Raw genomic sequence first — 23,889 nt, 5'->3', positions numbered from 1 at the left:
TCTCTTCAAATATTTTCTTGGGTCCTTTCTCTCTCTCTTCTTCTGGGACCCCTATCATGCGAATGTTGTTGCATTTATTGTTGCCCCAGAAGTCTCTTAGGCTGTCTTCATTTCTTTTCATTCTTTTTTCTTTATTCTGTTCTGCGGCAGTGAATTCCACCATTCTGTCTTCCAGGTCACTTATCCGTTCTTCTGCCTCAGTTATTCTGCTATTAATTCCTTCTACTGTATTTTTCATTTCAGTTAATGTACTGTCCATCTCTGTTTGTTGGTTCTTTAATTCTTCTAGTGTTTCTTTTTTAATTCTTCTAGGTCTGTATTAAACATTTCTTGCATCCTCTCGATCTTTGCCTCTATTCTTTTTCCAAGGTCCTGGATCATTTTCACTATCATTATTCTGAATTCTTTTTCTGGAAGGTTTCCTATCTCCACTTCATTTAGTTGTTTTTCTGGGGTTTTATCTTGTTCCTTCATCTGGTACACAGGCCTCTGCCTTTTCATCTTGTCTATCTTTCTGTGAATGTGGTTTTTGTTCCACAGGTTGCAGGATTGTAGTTCTTGCTTCTGCTGTCTGCCCTCTTGTGGATGAGGCTATCTATCTAAGAGGCTTGTGCAAGTTTCCTGATGGAAGGGACTGGTGGTGGGTAGAGCTGGGTGTTGCTCTGGTGGGCAGAGCTCAGTAAAATTTTAATCTGCTTCTCTGCTGATGGGTCGGGCTGGGTTCCCTCCATGTTAGTTGTTTGGCTTGAGGCGACCCAATGCTGGAGGCTACCCAACTCTTTGGTGGGGCTAATGGCAGACTCTGGGAGGGCTCATGCCAAAGAGTACTTCCCAGAACTTCCGTTGCCAGTACCCTTGTCCTCACAGTGAGCCACAGCCACTCCCCGCCTCTACAGGAGACCCTCCAACACTAGCAGGTAGGGCTGGTTCAGTCTCCCCTCGGGTCACTGCTCCTTCCCCTGGGTCCCAATGCACACACTACTTGGTGTATGCCCTCCAAGAGTGGAGTCTCTGTTTCCCCCAGTCCTGTAGAAGTCCTGTAATCAAATCCCACTATCCTTCAAAGTCTGATTCTCTAGGAATTCTTCCTCCTGTTGCCGGACCCCCAGGTTGGGAAGCCTGATGTGGGGCTCAGAACCTTCACTCCAGTGGGTGGACTTCTGTGGCATAAGTGTTCTCCAGTTTGTGAGTCATCCACCCAGCAGTTATGGGATTTTATTTTATTGTGATTGCGCCCCTCCTACCGTCTCATTGTGGCTTCTCCTTTGTCTTTGGATGTGGGGTATCTTTTTTGGTGAGTTCCAGTGTCTTCCTGTTGATGATTGTTCAGCTGTTAGTTGTGATTCCGGTGCTCTCGCAAGAGGGAGTTAGTGCACATCCTTCTACTCCGCCACCTTGAACCAATCTCCGACAGCAATTTTTAAAATGATGGGAACAAGAGTCTCAAAATTGAGTCAGGCAAAAAGTATGTTCCCAGGTGCTTGGAACAGTTCAGGGATCCTTTTTAACTGAAAAGGGAAGACAATACTATTTGTCTCCTAGATGCACAGAATAAGTTATATGAGCAAAAGAATGTGGTCCAGGACTTTCACATGTCCAAGATGAGCCTCCTCTCCTTAGGCATCAACCTCAAAATGCCTAAGTGCTATAAATTTCCAGCAGATCTTTCCATCCACAAGCTACCAAAGTAAGTAACTCAAGGCTGGGAGTCGAGTATCTCAAATCCCTCAAACAGAAGTAATGCTTCTCCCTGATAAACTCTCAGCTACTCACCTTAAACTGACAGGAATCAAGGGTGACAAGCAAATGGAACTTCAAAGCTCCTATGAGGCCACCAGCCCTACTCAGCAAGGCTGAGGGGAGGTGGCAGCCAAATTGAGACAGCTCAGGCTTTTGAAGTGCGATCGAGTGTCTGTTGTTAACTGAAGAGTACAGGCATGTGGTAGCTGCTCGTGTTGTGAAGCTCAGCTTTCTTGGGCCAGAGCTGCCTGTCCTCTCAGCAGAGGAGGGTAGGCAGGGAGAGGTGGGCACCGGAAAGTGGGAAAACGGAGAGCCTGTCATCTCTTCACTTCAAGCAATGAGAAATGGAACACAGGTAGACACAGAAGGGCAAGCAAAAGAAACACAGCTGAATGTATTTTGGGAAATTTTCTGGTATGACTAAAAACTTTGTGAGAAGTATATTGTTTTTCTTACGATACAAATGAAAGCTATTTTAAAAAAAAGATATAAATACCTAAATATAGATGGCAGGAAGACATCTGTACTGAGCTTTTGTTAGCCAGTCATATTATTAGTTTAATTCAGTCTGTTTTTATAAGTACTTAGAGTAATGACACAATAAGGAATGAGGAAAAAATTTCAGACCCTTCAAGGGCAGATTGTTATACTCCAATCCATTTTCCATTATGCCCATTGTTATTCTCTCATTTAAGCCATGGACTTATCCAGTTAATATATGGCAAGCTGACCCTCCCCCCATGGAATTTACAGTTGATTCTTGTCACTCTCCTGTTTTAAAATAAAATCAAACCTTCAATGAGTCCCCTTTGCCCTCAGAGAAAAGTTCAATCCATTAAAAGGACATTCAATCTCTTTTACCACGCAGCCCTAACCTGGAGGACACAACTTAGCCTCAGCCACACCAGATGGCTCACCCCACCTCCCTTACTTGCCCATAAAATTTCCTCCCATCTCCTCTCCTCCCCTCTTTATCCAACAAATCATATATGGCCTGTGAGGTCTACATCAAATTACCTCTCTGAGCCTTCCCTACTCTGAGGAAGAACCAATAAAACTTTGTTCTGTGCTCCAAACAGTACTTTGCTTATCCTACAAGAAGTTTACTGCTCAAAATTATATTACATTCATCATTTATGGGTCCAAAGATGACTACATTTATTCTATGGTCATCTCCCTTAGATTGCAAATCCCTAGAAGAAAGAAGCGAAACTCATTCATCATGTATTCCTAACACATAAACAACTGCCTGGCACTCGCAGGTGCTTAACATATATGAACTCATCATCACCATTTCCCCCATGTTTTCTCATTTATCAAATTGAATTAAGAATGTTGTTTTTCCAAGGCTATTTCTATGTGGTTGGTTAATGTTTGCCCAACATGACATGGTGCTACCTATGCAAATTTATCTCCCAAGTTTAAGCCAGGCCTTTATGCTTGGCTCTTTTTCCTAATTATCGCACAGATGTCTGGTGTCAGTTTGACTTTGCTTTCTCCTACTAGATACTCTGATTGGCTACAGATTTAAAAAAAAACTTCTGCTTTGTTTTCCTGCAATTGATTGCATATGATGTGGTACCATTTTGTGAATTAGGCATGGATAAAAACTATTTGGGAGATGACAGTTATCTTTTCGGAAGCAAACGGACATGAAATGTAATCTCTTGAGGGAGAAGTTGCTGTCATGCTCTGCTGCTTACTCTTCAGCAGTCTAACTCTGAAGGTAATATAAATTCTTTCAAAGGAAAAAAATCTAAATAGTTATGATGCTTTTTTTATGATGCTTCTACTTACATGTAATTTTTGGTGACTTTTGCTTCTTTAGCCAATAAAAATGGTGGTGAGGGAAACAACCTTAGTGTCCACCATCAGTTGAATGGGTAATCAAATTGTGCTATAACTATGCAATGGAATACTATTCAGCAATAAAAATGAATGAACAATTGGAACATACAACATCAAAATAAGTATGCTGGGTGAAAGAAACCAGACCAAAGAAGAAAAAAATAGAGAGAGAAAGAGAACATGTTGTTTGATTCCATTTATGCAAAATTCTAGAAAGTACAATCTAACAGTGATGGAAAGTAGACCCTTGATTACTTAGGGATGAAGGAAAGGCTGAGAGGGAAGGGAGGGAGCAATTACAAAGGGTCATGAAGAGGCTTTTGGAGGTGATGGATATGTTCACCACCTTGACTGTGGTGACGGTTTCATGGGTGTATACATTTGTCAAAACTTGCGAAATTGTTTACGTTAAGTATATACAATTTAGTATGCCAATTATACCTCAATGAAGCTGTTAAAAAAGTGGACAGAGGTGAAGAAGAAGGGAATCCATTCAAGAACATATGTATACAATGCTATTTTAAAAGTGGTTTTCAAAGAGCAATGTTCAATATGCTCAATACTTGCAAAATTCAAACATTTTCCTGCAAATGTCATTTTCTAAAGAGATAGGAATTGTATTTTTGAAGGAGCAGCCAGGTTGCAAGCAGATGATTAATTATCATGGAAAATCATTGATGTATCATCGCAATTTCACAGTATTTCTTACAGTTAGAATAAAGCTCCTTCATATCTCTCATAAAGGTATTGTGAAGGTTTAATTGATTTGTGTTGGTGAAAACCCTTGGTTACTGTTATGGAAAAGAATTGAATTAAGTATCAAAATATAAATGTACAAATTTTGCTATTGTTTATTTGCTTTTGTTTATAATAAATATTGCAGGGTGCCAACTATTCTAACACATTATTAACTCAGGGGAGACACCAGACTCAGAGGCTTGTACATCTGTTGGTTTAACGTTTAAAATATAGACTCGATAGAGATGTTTAATGAAACTCATGTACCTAAGTCTACATACTGGATAATCTTGCAAATAAATACCTCTTGCCCACTCATTAAGGAGCAGTAATGACTTATGCAGTGTGAACTAAGAAATATAAATCTCTAGACTTAGTTGTATACTTTCTTTATGGAAAGGTAGATATTTTTTGCCTTCTTTGGAGAAGAATAACTTAAATTAACTCAGCACCACAGTAAGGAAATAAAATAAAAAATATAAATGACAATATTGCTCAGGAGATATGTAGAGAGACATTGTGCTCAGATAGACAGTAACTCAGAGTTTGTTTGAAAGATGTTTAAACAACAGGCTGTATCTAGACTAGCAGACACAGCATGCAGTAGAACAGTGACTCAATAATTGTCTTTAAGTATCATTCAATGGCAATCCACACACAGTAGGTCTTCAGTAACTGTTAAACAGTATTATTCATAATTTCAGCCCCTGAGACTGTGAGTTAACAACAGTGAACAAATCTGGAGATTACAGTCCCTCACTATTCACAAAGCAGAGGTAAAGCTGTTCCCATGTTATCTCTAGCCCAACTAATACAGACATGATGGTGGAGAAAATTCATTCAAGAAAGTGTTGACCATTAGGCAGGAACAAGGTTATTCTTTAAGAGATAAACATTTTAAGAAGGGCTGTTTGTTGTGGATCTGAGGTAGAGATCCACAGCAAAGGGGATAATGATTTTCACATTCTGGCCGAGAATGCCATTATGAGGCAGGTACTGGATACTTGCCATTCATTACGTCTGTAAAGAGTTCCACAATTTACAGGACTAGAATACAGTCATCACAAGCCACATGTGGCGATTTAAATGCAAACATAAGTTAGTTACAGTTAGAAAATTCATTTCCTCAGTTGCTCTAGCCACATTTCAAGTGCTCAGCAGATAGCACATTGGATGTGCAATATAGAATATTCCATCATCACAGAAAGTTCTAATGGATAGTGTTGGGCTAGAATGAGACAGAGGCCAACACAGGGATGCTAAGTAAAGAATTGTGTAGTACGGATTTGAGACCAGGAGTGCACGTTGGTTACAAAGAGGTTGTGTCACTCAACTCCCAAAGAGAGGAGAGACCTTCGTTCATATTCTCCTAGCCTGGCTTTCATTTCAATAAATAGTCTAGTGTTAAAGTGCCCTTTGTGTCCCCATGCCCTCTGGGACCTCAAAAACAAAATGTGTGTTTTCCATAAAATATTAAATCAAGAGAAATTAAGACAGCACACTTAATGTGAAATAAAGTTCATATACTCCTGTTTAAACACAGATTAGAATTTCTGTCAGAACAATGCCAGTGAAAAGTTGACATTCTAATTAATACAATTTACTTTATAAAGCATTGAATATCTTTATCTTGTTATTATGAAATGCCCTCTTTAAAAAAAAAAAAATCAAGGCTCTACTCAACAGGGAATTGAATGCTAAGGGCAGTATTTAAAAACCCACGTACATGAGAGGTGGTTAGGGTCACTGCAATTTTTACACACCATCAACCCAGGTCTCTAAAAACAGAAGCATCCTCTACCAGTTTTGTGATTTTTTGTTATCTTTCACAAGACCATCTGCATGCAGCAATAGGATTTTGAGGCTGTTTTTCTTGCAATGATATAAAATACACTGCAAAACACAAGCAGCAAAAAACTAAAACATCCTCTCTGTCTTCCCCCTCTTCTCTCCTTCTCTCTTCTCCCTCTCTCTCCTTCTCTCATTTAATATCACAGGGAACGGTTCTGGAACCCTGTGAACTAACATACATGCAGGACTCCCACACACTGTTTACTCAATCCAAATTCTGAGTATGTAAGAGGGGCAGAAAATCAGCCCCACAGTTGGGTACCCAAGGATTCGTGTTCATTGCCTTTGTCAATTTTATGCTATCAGTGAAAGGAATAAAGATGAGATCCTTAAAGCTTGAATTTTCATTTCCTATGACAACGTGCTTTTTCTTCATGCTTTATCACACTCGACTACTTGGTTTCCACCCCTTCATAATTGATATCGGCCATTTGAAGCATTCAGTAAAAACCTCATGAGGTTCATCAAATGTCCCCCAGTCTATAATTCTTGCTTCTAACATATTCAGAAGCATATTCATCCAAGTGTTTTCTACTTCCTCTCCATGGATTTCCCTGTGCACAGGGACCAGTGTAATGACAGTTGTATTAATTATATGCTGAAAAACCCACATAGCAGCAAAAATGATGGAGATCATCGTTTTAAATATTTTATTAAAATAACCCAATGTAGAACAGATAAAGTAGACTCTCTTGATAATGAGAGGTTCATTAATTTTACAAGAATTCTAGAAAACTTAGAATGGTCATCAAAATTACCTCTTTCATTTTTTCTTTTTAAGAAGAGGAAAACCTTCAATTGTCACTTTAGAGAGCAAAGGTCTAGTAAAATTTTCTAAGGTATATTTTTAAATAATTATTTATCTTTATGGAAAAAGTTTTGAAAAAATAGCTTGAAATATGGAGGATTTAGATTTCATAGTATTACTTGAAATGCCTGTAAATTTTCAGCTTCTGCAATTTACCCCATTAAAACTTGGTTTATTAGCATATAATGACTTCTGATAAGTAAAACTGATATTCTCCATAAACAAACAAGTAGCACATTAAAATCCTTCCCTAACTAACAGCAAGAGCAGCATAATCTTGCCTACCAAGTGCGTCTCCAGGTACAGTTTAAGGCCATCCGTCTCTGCTTTGGGAGGTGTCCAATTCTCAGTGGTTTCCATGGCTTCGTTTAACCATTGAATAAATTCATCCAGCTTGTTTACGAACCCCTTGTGACAGAAAAGAGGAAAAAAGGACAAGAAAAGCATGTTAACTGGTTATTTTTTAAAGCCAATCTTAAAAATTCCAAACCTCGTTGATGGTAAAATTGATACCATTGCACTCCCATCCTATTTCCACGTTGTACAACAAAATTCCCACCATTCTTGCCACTGAAATCTATTAAAATGGAAAGAAACTGTCCATGACTCCCTCTTAGTTTTTTCCTAGGAACACTTTTTTTTGAGGAATTTGGATTGGACTGCAGGGTGTCATTGGAAAGGTGACCTCAAATCATCAAAACATTTCTGGGTGTCTGGCAAGCGCCCCCTCACCAAAAAATCAGGTCAGGTCTGCTAGGAACACTCATTGGCTTTGGGGGATAAAAGTACTCCTATAAAGATGGTGTTCTTTACTCAGAAGCCCATGGAGTTGAGGTGTCTTAACTGAACTAGAAATCTATTTTTAAATTACAAAAGTGTTTAAAGGGACTTGGATGAGTGATGAGTTCTACTAACAGCCCAAATGTCTGTTACTGAATCTGGGTTCTAAGAAGCAAGGAAAGGTAGAGGACCAATGAACAAATGTAAACGCCTAACTCTGGGTGTGTCCTGGACATAAAAAAAAATATTCTTGGTTAAGAAGCACAATTCACAACAATCTTGCAAGTTTTCAAATAGTGGTTATAAATATTTATTGACCATTTAAAAGAACACATCTGTGGAAACTGAAAATATTTTGAAAAAATGAAAGCCCAGCTGTGAACCTTAGGGGAAGGAAACGGGGCTGGGCACCTGCTTGCCATGGCTGGGTAAACAGCACCACCTGGAGGTCGAAAGGAGAAAGGACAGGCTTCTACATGTAAACTCATTGAGATGGCTTGAGAACTATTTCCCTATTGAACTTAACCCATTTTTCAGATTTACCTTTTGATTAATTTTGATTAATATTTTAATGCTCAACTTGTGAGTTAACTTGTAATAAAAATCTAGACACTCCTCTCTATCAGGGGGAATCTTAGCTTTCCACCTCCCCTCCTGCTTACATGTGTAGCCACAAAAATATAAACAGAAATCATGAAAGCAAATGAAACAGTAGTCCATCCGATTCTCGATACCTTTGTCACCTGCTATTTCTCCACCTCTCTCAGCCCCTTTCTGTGTGTACTGTCACCAGTGTTCTGTGTAGTGGACAGTGTACTGACTACTATCCCCATAGCATGAGACGGTTATTCTTAGAGAAACCAAGTAGTCTCCACTCTATATACCGAACTATGCAATGTGCAGGAGAATTCACATTTGGATGCAGACAACGAATATTTGATGCTCATTTTCAGAAGCTCTGCTAAAGGCTTTGTGGTGTGAATGAAGGAAAATGAGGCTGACATAAGTAACAACATAGGAAAATGAGAAAAAAATACAAAATTTTACTTATTTTGTAATATAAATCAAATCCTAGTACAAGAGATATATTGGTCACTCATTCATTCTTTTAACAAATATTTATTAAGTACCTACTCTGTGTAAAGCACACTGTTGGACATTACTGGGAATAAAATGATAAATATCACTGAAGTAAAAATTTCAGCTGAAATAAAGCATGTCTAAGCACTGGCCTACTGAATTCAGGTAATTTTAATCATTAGAAAAAGTTTTACAAGCAATAAAGAGTTGGGACACGCTCCCGGATTTTCCTGTGACATGTACTCTGTCCATATCAGAATTGTCTATACCCAAATTTGTTTCTATTTTTAGTATTTGACCTGTCTGTTTCTCTAATATTCTGAGTTCCCATGTACTTACCTGGAGAGTCAAAGACAACTATAAAAATCACATTTTCTTCACGGCACTATCCAATGTTGCACTACATAAAAAGCACATTTTACACACGTTCGACTCACTGCTACAGGCTGAATTACAAACCTTTGAAAGGCCACATTTTAGCCTTCGTCATTCAGACTCCTGTATCTCATCTGTTCAGTCTCTCTCCTGTCACTTTCTACCACTGGTGTCCTTCTTGTCCCTTTTTGCCCCTCTTCCATTACCTTTCTCTGACTCCCTGCAGAGCTCTCCAGGGGCACACTGAGGGTGACCAGTCCACAGGTCCCAGTCCTCTTGGGCTACCCCCTTAATTGTTTCCTCCTCGGTGGGCCCCTTGCCATACTCATATTTGATACATGTTCTGAGAGCCTGATGATTGGAGCCAAGCCAGGATTCAACCCCTGGAAGAAACCTTGGTCATCCAACTTGGGAGAAAATGGAACAGCCGTTAGCCTGTTACTACCATCAGTGGACAGCACACTTCCCACTTCCAAATCATTTGCTGGAGGAATCAAATCATTTGCATTTTGAAAGTTCCTTAATGAGGTGCTTTTAAAAAATCTTACTCTTAAACTTTCTAGAGCATCAATCTCTTTAAAGACTAAGAAGCACAGTGCAAGTGTATGTAAAGGTACACTTTCAGGTTTGTGAAAAATAATTTGCTAGAGCCCTCAGCTGGTTAACATACATTTGAAGATTATATTTGCAAGGAAAATATTAGGTTAGTCTTGCAAACAGCTACACTCTCATAACAGGTTAAGTACCCATTACTGAACCCTCCTGCGCTATTGGTAGGAATGTAAACTGGTACAGCCATTATGAAAACCAGTAGGGAGGTCCCTTTAAAAACTAAAAAAAGAGCTAAAAATACCAATATGATCCAGCAATCCCACTCCTGGGCATATATCCAAAAAAAGAGAACTCTAATTCGAAAAGATGTATGCACCCCAATGCTCATAGCAGCATTATTTACAAAGACATGGAAGCAACCTAAGTGTCCAACGACAGATGAATGGATAAGGAAGTGGTATATATATACACACACACACACACACACACACACACACACACACACACACAATGGAATACTACTCAGCCACGAAAAAGAATGAAATATTGCCATTTGCAGCAACATGGATGGACCTAGAGATAATCATAGTAAGTGAAGTAAACCAGACAAGGACAAATATTATATCACTTATATATGGAATCTAAAAAATAGCACAAATGAATCTATGTACAAAACAAACAGATTCACAGACATAGGAAACAAACTTATAGTTACCAAAGGGGAAAGGGGGGGGAGGCATAAATTGGGGGGGAGGGATAACTTAGGAGTACAGGATTAACAGATGCACACTACCATATATAAAATAAACAATAAGGATTTACTGTATAGCACAAGGAACTATATTCAATATCCGGTAATATCCTATAATGGAAAATAATCTGAAAAAACATATATGTATCTGAATCACTTTGTTGTACACCTGAAACTAACACAACGTTGTAAATCAACTATGCTTCAATTTAAAGAAGAATACTCATTATTTCTTTTATTTTCCTAACTAGTTCTCTTCTATGACAAACCTAGTCTGGTTAACTAGAAACTGTGTGGGTGATTACTGTTGCCCTTTGACAAAGCTGTCATGTGCAGCTGGGACAAAAAGGAGGGTCTTCCTTGTATCAGACACGGGACCAGGAAACAGTGACATAGTAGGAAACAAGACATGGTCCCCGCCTTACGGAGTTAAAAGCCCAGGGGTAATCTTTTTATAGAATTACATGATTTTTAGAACAAATTGAAATTGAAAACTATTTCTCTAAAAGGGGAAGTATACAACAGGAAGTAGACACTTGTCAACACAATTCTGTGAAGTGGTGCTGATTATGGTCATTTTACAGATGAGAAAACTGAGGGTCAAAGAAAGTGACTAGCCCACTGGCAGGGTTGGGACCTGAACCCATATCTCATTCCAAAGTCTATTCCTCTCAGGGTACCACGGTGCCCTCTAGAAACAGCGCTCCTAGAGACACATTATCTGACCCAGATGAGGGTGAAGAAACATTTCTTGCCACTCCCACATTCTTACCACTGAGATAAAACTCTCTACGTTCTAAGTCCTTCTCCCTTCACATTCACTATTTTCTGTTAATTTTTCTGAAAGGGGATGGGTGATGACGTTAGACACAACAAAAAACTTTTTTTTAAAAGCAAGCAAAAATCACTGTAAATTTCATTTCTAATTTATAGAAAATTTAAACCAAAACTTTAAGGCAGTTACATGCTTAAGTGAGCCCATTCTAACAGTGCCTTAATTACAGATGAGTCTGACTCAGTTTAATCACAGAGGAGATGGCCCCTGGTTCATCAACTATCAGGAGATAGTTTAGTCAATGGGCTCAACTGCTAATGTCCTCTCAGTATTTGTTGTTTGGATGTGTGTGTGAACATGTGTGCGTTCACCCCCAGAAGGATGTACATTTCTCAGTGGACAGAGAAATCAAGTGTGAAATCTGACCTAGTCCAGATCAAGTCAGCTGCCTTCAGAGAGGGACCTGCTGAAAATTATCAGGAAGTGAACTATTTTCACTGTATTTTTGAAAATAAAAAAGGGCAGCCTCTGCTGTTGAACTTTTTAAACCATTCAGAACAAGTATTTACCCCTTTCTTAGTATTCCAAGATTAAAGGATTCAGTGAATGACCTCATCTGAACAATGCTAGCTGAAACAATAAGGAATCCTCATACAACATTCACTATGTGCCAGGTATTGGGCACATGGCATTGGGCATGTCTCCTTACTTCTCAGGGCCTCAGTCTTCTCATCTGTAAAATGGGGTGACAGTAGTACCCACCTCACAGGGTCTTTAAGAGACTCAAATGATCTAGTTGGGCCAGCTGATCTAGTAATTTGTCTAAGTTCCTGGCAGAAATTAGAACTTGAAGAACATTTAAATGAGGATTAGTTGTGGCAGCAGAAGAGGGTATAGTAAAAGAGAAAAAAACATGCTTATCATCAACCAGTGTGGATAATGATAAGAGAATAGCTGCTACAACCAGACGAAACTGAATTTGATTCCAGGCTCCATCCACCTCTTACTAACAGTATAAACTAAATGAGCTACTTGATGTCTCTGAACTTCAGTTTCTTCATCTATAAGACAGGGACAGGGATATCCATTTGGGGTTTACGTGAGGATTTCAAGAGAAATTATATTTTAAAGCCTGGCTTGATAAATGATTTTTAAAAACCATTCCTAATTAACAGGTTCCAATTTGATCTTTTATGTCATTCACTCAAAACTTTTGGTTATTCTCTAAGCATACAGCACTCTGCTAGGTGTCCAGGAAAGATGGAGAGAAAAGTCTTCTCACAGCCACGATATGAGAGGTGGCACCGACCACTCTGGGGGTGCAGAGGAGGGAGTCATGACTTCTGTCTCAGACCATCACATGAGGCGGTGTGGCAGGGGCAGCATCTGAACCTGCAGGTTAGCAAAGATTTCCCTACCTCCTTATTCCACCAGCAAGTCCAAAGGGGATCACATTTCTCTATTACACAACTACAAGTTTAAGAATAATCTGGCTTAATTTTTCAAAACAGGACCCATACTTTGGAGCCAGTCTTTACATTAGTAATGGTTGCCAATGAGTAATCGCAATCCTCTCACCCTACCCACAAGGAAGCTTAATTTAGGCTCTGACGGCTGGTAAAATTAGAACTCCCATTAGAAGCAAACTTATGCATTGAGATTTTATATGTACATCTACCAACATATATATTTCATCTTCCATTTTTGCTTAATTCTTATACACCGAATTCCTATATGAAATGACTAATTAAGCTTTTTACACAATAGCACTCAAGTGTAATGCACCTTTCCTAACCGCATATCAGTGTACTTACTGTGCCGCCAAGACACAGAGGCTCAAGGTAAAATCAAAGCGAGTTAAAAGTGGTACTTTGGACTCAACCAACTCACACATTTACCCACATCCTTACCTATAAAATGCAACGCAGTACCAGTAATTGACAGAAGGGAGGGTACGGTGTGTACTCTTAGAAGAAAGACTGAAGAGAAGATGAAATGGTTTAAGGCAGTTTTAACCCTGTTGCCACAAGAAAACTCAAATACTGAAATGTTTTATGAAATATTTAGCTTCTCTTCTAAAGGTTGAATGGAATGTCTTTAGAATTTTAAAATATTTCTGATAAAATTATCCCAGAATAAAGGCTGTCAGTTGGAAAGAGAGAATAAAAAGGGCATCGAGTGGTATTATCTAAAACTGACCAGGTGGGAAGTTCTATTCTGAACTCAGTATCACGTGGAAGGGATAAATTGAGCTGAATCCCCAATTTCGTCAAACACTAATGACAGTGGTTTCAGCTGGGAAAAGAAGAGCCCAGAAAGATCCCTGACTCTCATAATGGGAAAGGGTTTCCTCCAACAAATCCAGAGGCTTTGACTTCAGTTGCTCCCTATTGATTTCTAAGAAGAAATAATCGACAATTTTAAGGGAAAAACAAGTTTGGAATGCATATCATCAAAGTCTAATAAAAATAGGAATGAATAAAAGAATTGGGAATAAACTGGAACTAATAATAATATTAACTGAGTACCAGTGATATGCCAGGCACTTATTTTATACTTACAACTACTCTATGCTGTAAGATTCCCATGCTCTCCATTTTACAGAGGAGAAAACTGAAGTACAGACAAGCTCGAATGCTTAGCGGCTGTCAGCAGTGAAGCTGGGGATTCTCCCACACAGCTTTGCTCACTGGCTCTGTGTAAGACCTTGTTTCAAGCACCCCCAATCCTCCAGAGGCACTGGATGAGCATATCAGATCATCTTTATCTGCCTCTAAATCCCAAACAAGGATCTAAGATGCTCACACTTTAGAGTTTAGGATTATGATCATTTAATAGTTTACTTATAGGTATTTTCTATCCAGTATTATAAATAACAGTACTAAACATCTGGGTGCTGACTATCTACCAACTATTCTTCTGATAATTTATGTAGTCCTTTAATCTTCATAAGTTTCTCTACTGTACAGAGGAAGAGGCTGAGCATAGAAGAGTTATACAATTTATTCAAGGTCATAAAGCCATTAAATAGCTCTTAAGTAGTTTTGCTCCAGGGCTCAAGCTCTGAACGGCTACACCACACCGTCTTTCTCAGCAGACTCACCCTGAGGTTCACAGAGAAAAACAAAGGACAGAAACATCCACTGTTGTCCATTCTTACTTCCCAAGCCTCTGTGAGAAGCCCAGCCTGTGCCACACGACTTCAATGTTCCCATCACTGCCGCCTGTGTTTTAGGTAATTCTCCCTACTCTGCGCTCTCTTCCATCTTCCTTTTCTCCTTTCTTTCTTGACTACTGTTCTCTTTTGCCTTCTCCTTCTCTTTCCTCTCCCCCTAGTCCCTTCACTCCCTTGTTCTTCCCTCCTCTCTCCTTTCTTTCACTCCCCTCCCTTCCTCTCCTCTTCCTTCTCTCTTTTTTCTATAGCTCAAAGTCTCCCCCAACAACTGATTATTGGAGCTAATCAATCACTTTTAACAAACAACATTTCCTCACATGTCCATACAGTTTTAATGAAAAGGGCTGTCTCCTTGACACTGAAGTACAGAGCTGAAATGTTATTATAATCTTGTGTTTAGATATAAATACTTTCCTGATTAGTAAAACCTCCTTGTAAATCTAATAACTGGAACAAGAATGCATGTAGCAAGATGGGAGTGTTTGTAGATACTAAAATTATTAAAAAGCTTACTTGTGATTGTTGAGTCTTATTTATCTAAATATTCTAAATTTTCTCTAGGGGACATACAGTCCTTCAGTAATAACAAAGTTATACTTTCAGAAAAAAATGGAACTCAATGCGGAGAGTTTATCACATTGAATGAGCAAAAAAATAACCAACTTCCTACCAGAGAAGTTCAGGGTGGTGAGTCAGTAAAGGGTAACAACTCAGCCACTGCACTATCATTGGAACCAAGAAGATAGAAAACAGCATTTACTAAATACATCTGCTTGAAAAGGAGAAGCATTCCCATGCAGATTAGAAGCACAGACCTGATCTTCAAAAGGCCCTTACATCCCATCTAGTTCAATGCCCCCATCTTACAGGTAAGGAAACCGAGGCTCAGAAAGGTTAACTACTTGATTGGTAACAGGCAGCCAGTTGGTAGCTGAGGCAGAAGAATGCAGGTGCTGTGTCCTTAAGTATAGAACTCTAATTGTTCACTTTCAAGTTTTTGTGGACATCTTTTGAACGAAATTTCTAGAGTTCAAAAAAGAGGACAGAATTAGAGTTTTAAAGAATAATGTAAAATTCCAGAGTACTGTTGGTTTACCTAACTGGGTATAGTATCTAGATTGGGTGGCACTGGACCAGCTGAAAAAGAATAGAGGGCACTGAGAGGAACAGAGAACATTCTTGGCAGATAAAATCCAGTAGAGAACAGTTCATTCTGAGAAATCTAAGTAGCTGATGGCTAACGCTCTGGAGGCAAATAGGGAAACTGAGAAATGAGGTTGGAGAGTCTGGCCAAGAGCCAGGCACCTACATCTCGCTCCGGAGTTAGGACTTTAACCTAAGAACGATGCGGGTGGTCACTGCAGGTCTGAAGCAGAAGAGATGGAGAATTTGATTAGCATCTGAGAGACTTGCTCTGACTGCAGTGTGGAGAGTGGATTGCCAGGTGTTAGGCTGAGATCAGAAAAGCCAGTAAAAAGGCTGCTACACTACTGCATGAAAAAGTCGATGAGGGCTAGACTGAATAGCAGCAGTGGACATGGAGGGAACATGCAAGACTGCAGAGAGAGACAGAAGTTAGAGTGGACAGGACCAGTTGAATGTGATGGATTCAAAAACTTGAGAAATTTGTTACAGTCTGAGATGACTGCCAGCTTTCAATTTTCATTGGAGGTACTATTCTCTGAAAGAAGCAATAAGATATTCAGAAGGAAGAAGTAATTTGCAGGTATATGATAAACATGGTATTAGATAGCATGAGTTTGGCTTCTGAGGTGTGGAGCAAGATCCAGGTTGGAGAAAGCAACATACAGGTGGTGCTGGAGACCATGGGCATGGAGAGAACCTAGGAACAGTGTGTAGGGGCATATCCGCTGTGTCTTCTACAGATTGAGGCCCCACAGTGCAATGCACTCAATTTTATTCACCCCAGTCCCTCATTCTGTGTCTGTCTCAGTGGTTCTCGACACTGGCTGTGTCCCTAAATTAAACTGTGAAACATACACCAAATTCAGAGAAGGGAAATCTGCTTCAAAGTCCATCAGGGCAACAAAGATAAAAAGCCAACAGCTGAGGCACACTAGGAACATATTCATGTTGATCTTGAAAAAAAAAAAAAAAGTACTTGCTGCCCCTTTGTGACAAGCTTTTTGCAAAATCTGGTATAACCAGAAAATAGGATGTGCTAATAGGAAGCACTCCTGAGAGAGGCATGTTCTAGCTGTAAAATGAGGGAATTAAGTTGGACAATTTCTCAGGCCTTTCTTACTGTTACCGTCTGTGGTTCTTGCATATAGAGCCTCCTTCAAAGCCAGGGATGTTCAGACGATTTACCTGTTCTCTTTTAGTTACACAGGGAACTGATCTTTGGTGACTTCCACATACCTTCCCAATGTCTTCTACTCCTCTCACCATATCTATCCTTCAAGATGCAGCTTCAATGCTCATCTCCCAGCAAATGATCCCAACCTAGTGCTACCTTTTCAACACACTTGCTTAATTTTTCCATCTTTAGCAGTCAGGGGTCTCAGGGGCAATTGTAAACTTATTGTAGTCCCTTCCTTTTTCTTCCCATAATATGTTGTAATGAGATTCCTCTGGTTAGAGTGCTGTGGGAACTACTACTTATAAGTACATAATTATAAATACATATTATAAATATGTATAAATACAAATTATACATAAATAAGTACATATTATTTATAAGTTGTTGTGTGACAATATTATAAACTAGAAGGTTGTTTGTGTTTATCTGAACACACATTCATAGCATAAATTCCCCTACATAAACTTTCTAAGATGTCAGAGAAGTGCATTAACTAAAATTATTGAGCCAGTTAGAGGAGAATTATCTCTAACACAACATAAGAATCATCTGTCAAGGCAGAAGGCTCAGAGTCTCACAGGGAAGAGGGGTGCAGGAGTCTAGGGTGACTATCACAGGTCCCAGGAAGGAGGACAGGCGGCCTTAACCATTGTGGGTTGGGGGTGAGTAGGAGGTTGAAGCTTCATAATGACCAAGATGCCTGAAGGTAGGAGGAGAAAATAGGGTGGTAGCATTTGATCCCAAAAGGCCAGAACCATCTACATACAAAGAGCTGCTGAGGCCTCACCCCTCCCCTCCCATAATAGTAATAATAACAACAATAACAACCACAAGAGCTAACATTTATTGAATGCTTACTACATGCCAGGTACTATTCTAAGCTCTTTACACATTTAATGGTCCAAAAAAAAAAAACAACTCTATGTGGAAGATACACTTTTAACCCTATTTTGCAAGGGAGGAAACTGGGGCAAGAGAGATCAAGTCACTTGCTCAAGGTAACATAGGTGATAATACACAGAACCTCATCTACCTGACAGATGGAAAGCACCTGGGCCTCAGCATACAGGCAGCACCTTTCCTGGGTAAAGTTGCTTATTCACCATGCAACTCTCAGGCCAATCATCTTTACAGAATGAGATCAAGAGGCTCAGACATGATCTGACATCATGAGTGAGCCGGACACAGAACCCACACTCTTGGAACGATCTGCCCCCATACTGTCAGAACAGAGCACAAACAGCAGTGCTGACAGTTAATTTTAAGACATCACAACGGCAAATCTGCCAAGATGAATGTTTCCAATCTGCTCCATTTAGCTGACCTTACTTGCTATAAATTCGGGCTAATCCATATCTAATTCTTACTGGGTTACTCACTTGTGTGCTCTTCACCATTGTCCCTGATCTCTTGGCATCTAGCAAACACTAGCCAGGCCCCAAATTCCTCTAGGATGTCTGGTTCTTCTCACATTACAGTGCTGGGAATGCAGCATGAATAGTTGCATACCTCCAGGCTCACTAATGCCATAGCCTCACACTCACTTACCACTACGGTCTTCTAAGGGAGATTCACCCAGAATTCCATGGAACAGAAGGAAATTCCATGTTGAAGTGATATGTTCCAGTGAATATTTTGCAGAGAACTGGCTGCATCTCTTAGTTGTGCCTCTTAGTCTCTTATAAAATTTCAGAACTGAGAGGTATCTTAAGAGGTCAGCCAATTCAATTTCTTTACTAATGTTTATTTTTCGAAACTGAAGCTTGGGAGTTAAGTTTCCAAGGTCACAATGCTACAAAGGGGCAGAATTAAGATTCTTATTCTAGTTCTTTCTATTATTGTTGATGCTATTCCCTGAATTCATAGGAAAAGTCACAATAGTGGTAAGACTAGTATTTATGTAGCCTTTAGAGTTGACAATGAACTGTTGCTCTTTGTAATTTCATACAATAATCTGTGCAATGGCGTAACAAACATAATTAATATCCCATTTTAAAGACTAGGAGATTTAAACAGTAAACTTTCAGCAACTTATTCAAGTTTTCATAATTAAACAGTAGGGGGCTGTGAATTGAGCCCAAAGTTCCTGCTTTTAAGTCTTGTACCCTTAAGTAAATTACTAACTTCTCTATGTATAATATCTGTGTCCTCATTGGTAAAATGAGGATATAATAAAAGTGTCTTCATCAAAGAAGGACTTTTTTTTCTTGAGAATTAAATGTGTTAAATGAATAAAACTCTTAGCATCTTGCCTGACATGTTATAAGTAGGCGATATATGTCAAGGCTTTGTTTTTTTAATTGCTACCTTTATAAAACATCCTACTGCTAATACAGAGTCATTACTTTAGGCTTAAGGATAAAGAAGAATTCACTAATATCCTAATAATAATTTTAGTTGAATTTAAAAATACAACACTGGGTTTATTCCTCTTGATTTTCATCATCATAGAAATATTTGCTGTCAAATGCAGTGAGGAACTTTCATCATCTTGACACAACAAAATGTAATTTAATCATAGCTTTTTCACACCAAGAAAATAACAAAGAACTATTTTCATCTTAATGTTTAAAACTGCAAACAAAAAACTGCACCTTCCGTATACATTTCATAAGTTAAAAACGAGACGCACTGACTGGATGCAGCCTCACGGTGGCGCTAAATCATCATTGATAAAGGCTCGAGACCCAGCTAAGGCTCTGCAGAAACCAAACTGACGCAGGATTGAAACATTCCCACTGGGTTAACCAGGAAGGTATTTGCTTTGGATCCCTATGGTTCTTCTCCAGCAACCTTGAGCAATGACCTTGACATACTCCCAACAAATCCATTAGTAATGTTAATTCAGTTTTTTCCTGGCATTGCAACAAATAAATTATACACAAATATATACAATATTACCCTTAAAAAGAACTGTGCAGCTTTATATTTTAATGTTATTAATTGAGAATTCTCAACTTGGATTTGGCCACAGCATTTGCATATAAGATAACATTTACCTTTGCTCCGTTCATCAACTGTGTATCTTAATTTCTTATGTCCCTTGGAACCATTTATTAAAGTCCTTACATCTCCCTGCCCCAAACCTCAGCTTGAAATCTCAACTCTTTTGACCCCCTTCCTCCACTATCTCATTTTTTAAAAGCCACAAAATTGTACTGATTTGTCTTTTATAACATCTCCCACCTCTGTTTCTTTATTTTCCTTAGTTGGCTTCCAAAACCACAGTTCAGACCCTTTTAGCAATAACCTTCAAAATTAGTCTTAGAGCATTAGCTACCAACCTTGACTGTACGTCAGAAATGCATGAAGGAGCTTTAAAAAATACCTGTTCCTCAAGAGTCTGATTTAATAGCTCTGGGTGGAGGCTGAAATTGGAATTTTTTTTCAAAGCACCCCGATGATTATAATGTGCAGCCACAATCACGAACCACTTCGCTAGAGCTGTATCCAGCACACCAGGGCCAGATCAACCTTAAACTACCAACCACCTGAGCCAAAAATTTTAAGTAATGTCTCCTCTTCAGAAAGACTGCAAATTAGTGACTTGAAGGCTAAAACTATCCTATGGATGTGTTTTATTTGGCCCGTTTTTAAATTGTTCAGACCCAAAATTAACAAATTGGGAGATGTCACATAAAACCCAGATTTGCTACTTCTTTTTAAAAATTGCAAGATCTTGCCACACAGGGCCCACACTCCTGTGCAACAATCACTTGGAACTGAGCAGTTTGCTGCCCTCTAGACATGGCACTTACCCTCCGTTACTCAGTCTCTTTCACTCCCCACTTCCACCCGGCTGTAATGACTCATTTATATTATCTGTCTGCCCCTCTTAGAGTCATTTTAGTTTGTAACTCCTGGTCTAAAGGAAAAAGTTCAATCTGAATGATACATTCACTCACTCACTTATTCATTTATTCATGCATTCATTAGACAGGTATTTATTTTGTGTCTGTGCTATGTAAACACTTGGAATTCAAAGTTCATATTTTGGTCCTTTCTTTCTAACTTTATATTCCCCTTCCCTTCAACTAACTCTATTCTAACCAGCAACTGGTTTAAGAGAACATCTCCCTCCTAAAGTTCATAGCCTAGAGGCTAATTTCCCAAACTCCTTTGCAGTTAGGTGATGCCATATGACAAAGTCTGGACCAATGGGATGTGAACGGAAGAAATGTGTACAACTTCCAAGTCCTGTCTGTGAGAAGAAAGCTGGGTGCTCTCCACGTTCCCCTTCTGGTGAGATGGAACACAGATACAGCATTTGTGCACCATAGTACAAGAGCAACAGGGAGAAAGCACCTGAATCCCCAGATGGCCTCTATCATCCCTGGATCGTTTGCCTACCTCTTGTTATGTATCTGGGGATCTCTTTGTTTATAGCAGTTTAGCCTACACCCTTTACTATTTCCCAAATATACCTTAAATATTCTTGCCCTCAATCTTAGCTTATACCAAAGCTTCTGTCACTAACATTCTGCCTTCTCATCTCTCCTAAATTCTACTCATTATTCAAGGTCCAGCTCAAGTAGTCCACCTTCTGTGATGCTTGGTCTAGGTACACTTGTTATCTTCCTTCCTCTGCTCTCCCATTGTGTAACTTTCCACTTGAGACTTATCAAATATTATCTTATTTAATAAACAGAGCCTAGAATTATGTTGTCCTATCTCTTTCAAATTCTAAGTCCAGAATTTAAAACAAAATTTTAGATTGTGCGTAGCATAAAGAAGAATGTTCAGAGTTCCTACAGCATTCTGCTACTAACACCGCTTGTTGAATAATAATCTGTACTATCAATTCATGTTCAATTTGTGATCTTTTAGGACTCCTGAATCTTCCAATTTTAATTACAAAGCTGAGCCTTCCCAACTCTTTAAAAATGTAGCTTCTTCCTTGATATTTAAACTGAATTGTTTATTCTTGCATCTAAACAGTTCCTCAACCCTCTGGATACATATTTCTAAGACTAAGAAATGTACTGAGAAGATCAAGGGTTCAAGCTCGAATGGTGATGAAGAGCCAACTCACAGTCTCCTCTCATATTCAGAATCTGAGAATCTCTACGACAACATCAGAGGAAGAAAGTAGAAGATACTCTTGGGGAAGGAAATTAAAAGGGAAAATAGGTGCCAGAGAGTGAAAACTATATATTCCAGAAAAATAGTAAAGAAAAAGAATAGGAGAGAAGATATAAGGAAGAGAGACAATTCAGATATAGGAGGAAGACTAGCAACTGTGAGGGTAAAGGTTAGCATAAGGGAAAGGCACATACAAAACGAAATGCCAGTGAAGAACAGTGGAATCCAATAACCTTAAAATGCTTCCTACCTGATAGGATGCTCTTAAGAGATCATTATAAACACCAAAGTGCAGACTACCACTCCACCAACTCTAGGAAAACTGCTATGTGGTTGGTCTAAAAGAAACATCAAAGGCAGGTGAGAATTAAATTTACAGCAGACCTTGATTATAAGTTACTCTGGGGACAAATAAAGAAAAATACAGCTGTGTTTCAAATCAAGTAAAGAATGGCAGACAGGACTTTTTAAAAAGAGTGACTCCCAAGTGTTTTTCTAAAGACGAATCTTGTCTCTTGAAGTTGTGTCCTACCACACAAAAAAGCTAGGGGTGAGATCTTTAAAGCACGAGAGGTAATCACACTGAGATAAAATACAAAATAACTCAAAGACTTAAACCTAAGACGTAAACTGTAAAACTCCTAAAAGAAAACATAAAATAAAAGCCTCATGACATGGGTCTTGGCAATGTTTTCTTGGATATGACACCAAAAGCACAGCCAACAAAAGCAAAAAGAGACAAATGGGGCCACACCATCCTTTAAAAATTTTGTGCATCAAAGGGCCCAATCAACAGAGTGAAAAGGAATGGGAGAAAATGTTTGCAAATCAAATATATAATAAAAGGTTAAGATCCAGAATATAAAGAACTCCTACAACTCAACAACAAAAAAATCAAATAACCCAATTTAAAAAGTGGACAACACACTTGAATAGACATTCTTCCAAAGAGGATATACAAATGGCCAACAAGCATATGTAAAGATGTTCAACATCACTAATCATCAGAGAAATGCAAGTCAAAATCATAATGAGATAATTCAAAAGAGTGATGTGCCACAACGTTCACTGCAGCTCTACTGACAATAGCCAGGACGTGGAAGCAACCTGTGTCCATCGACAGATGAATGGATAAGAAGATGTGGCACACATATACAATGGAATATTACTCAGCCATAAAAAGAAACGAAATTGAGTTATTTGTAGTGAGGTGAATGGACCTAGAGACTGTCATACAGAGTGAAGTAAGTCAGAAAGAGAAAAACAAATACCATATATATGGAATCTAAAAAAGAAAGTGGTTCTGAAGAACCTAGGAGCAGGACAGGAATAAAGACGCAGACGTAGAGAATGGACTTGAGGACACGGGGAGGAGAAAGGGTAAGCTGGGACGAAGTGAGAGAGTGGTATTGACATATGTACACTACCAAATCCAAATGTAAAATAGATAGCTAGTGGGAAGCAGCCACATAGCACAGGGAAATCAGCTCCGTGTTCTGTGACCCCCTAGAGGGGTGGGATAGGGAGGGTGGGAGGGAGACACAAGAGGGAAGAGATATGGGGATATATGTATATGTATAGCTGATTCACTTTGTTATACAGCAGAAACTAACACATCATTGTAAATCAATTATACTCCAATAAAGATGTTAAAAAATATCATAATGAGATATTACCTCACACCCATTAGGATGGTTACTATCTTAAAAAAAAAAACAAAAAAAAACCCCAGAAAATAACAATTGTTGATGAGGATATGGAGAAACTGAAACTCTTGTGCACTGTTGTTGGGATTGTAAAATGGAGCAACCATGACGGAAAAGGGTATGGTGATTCCTCAAAACATTAAAAGTACAACTACCATATGGTCCAGCAGCAATCCTATCCAATTTCTGGGTATATACCCACAGAATTGAAAGCAGGGTCTTGAAGAGGTATTTGCACACCTACGTTCATAACAGCATTATTCACCATAGCCAAGAAATGGAAGCAAGTCCAATATCCCTCCACA

The 23,889-nt window shown here is 38.9% G+C and overlaps 1 protein-coding gene across 1 annotated transcript in view; it reads right to left on the bottom strand.

The window, feature by feature from the left end:
- Window positions 1-23,889, bottom strand: part of AKAP6 (A-kinase anchoring protein 6) — a 595,413-nt gene that overhangs the window by 238,597 nt on the left and 332,927 nt on the right. Inside the window, exon 10 of the mRNA XM_027111037.1 lies at window positions 7,271-7,393. Coding sequence (XP_026966838.1) covers window positions 7,271-7,393 — 123 coding nt within the window. The remainder of the gene's footprint in view (window positions 1-7,270; window positions 7,394-23,889) is intronic.

The sequence above is a fragment of the Aethalodelphis obliquidens genome, unplaced genomic scaffold (genome assembly GCF_003676395.1).
Source record: "Aethalodelphis obliquidens isolate GAN/ISIS:26980383/991018 unplaced genomic scaffold, ASM367639v1 scaffold10, whole genome shotgun sequence".
NCBI classification, from domain to species: Eukaryota; Metazoa; Chordata; class Mammalia; order Artiodactyla; family Delphinidae; genus Aethalodelphis; species Aethalodelphis obliquidens.
The sequence above is the reverse complement of the archived record's forward strand: the minus strand, read 5'-3'. Positions and strand labels throughout refer to the sequence as shown.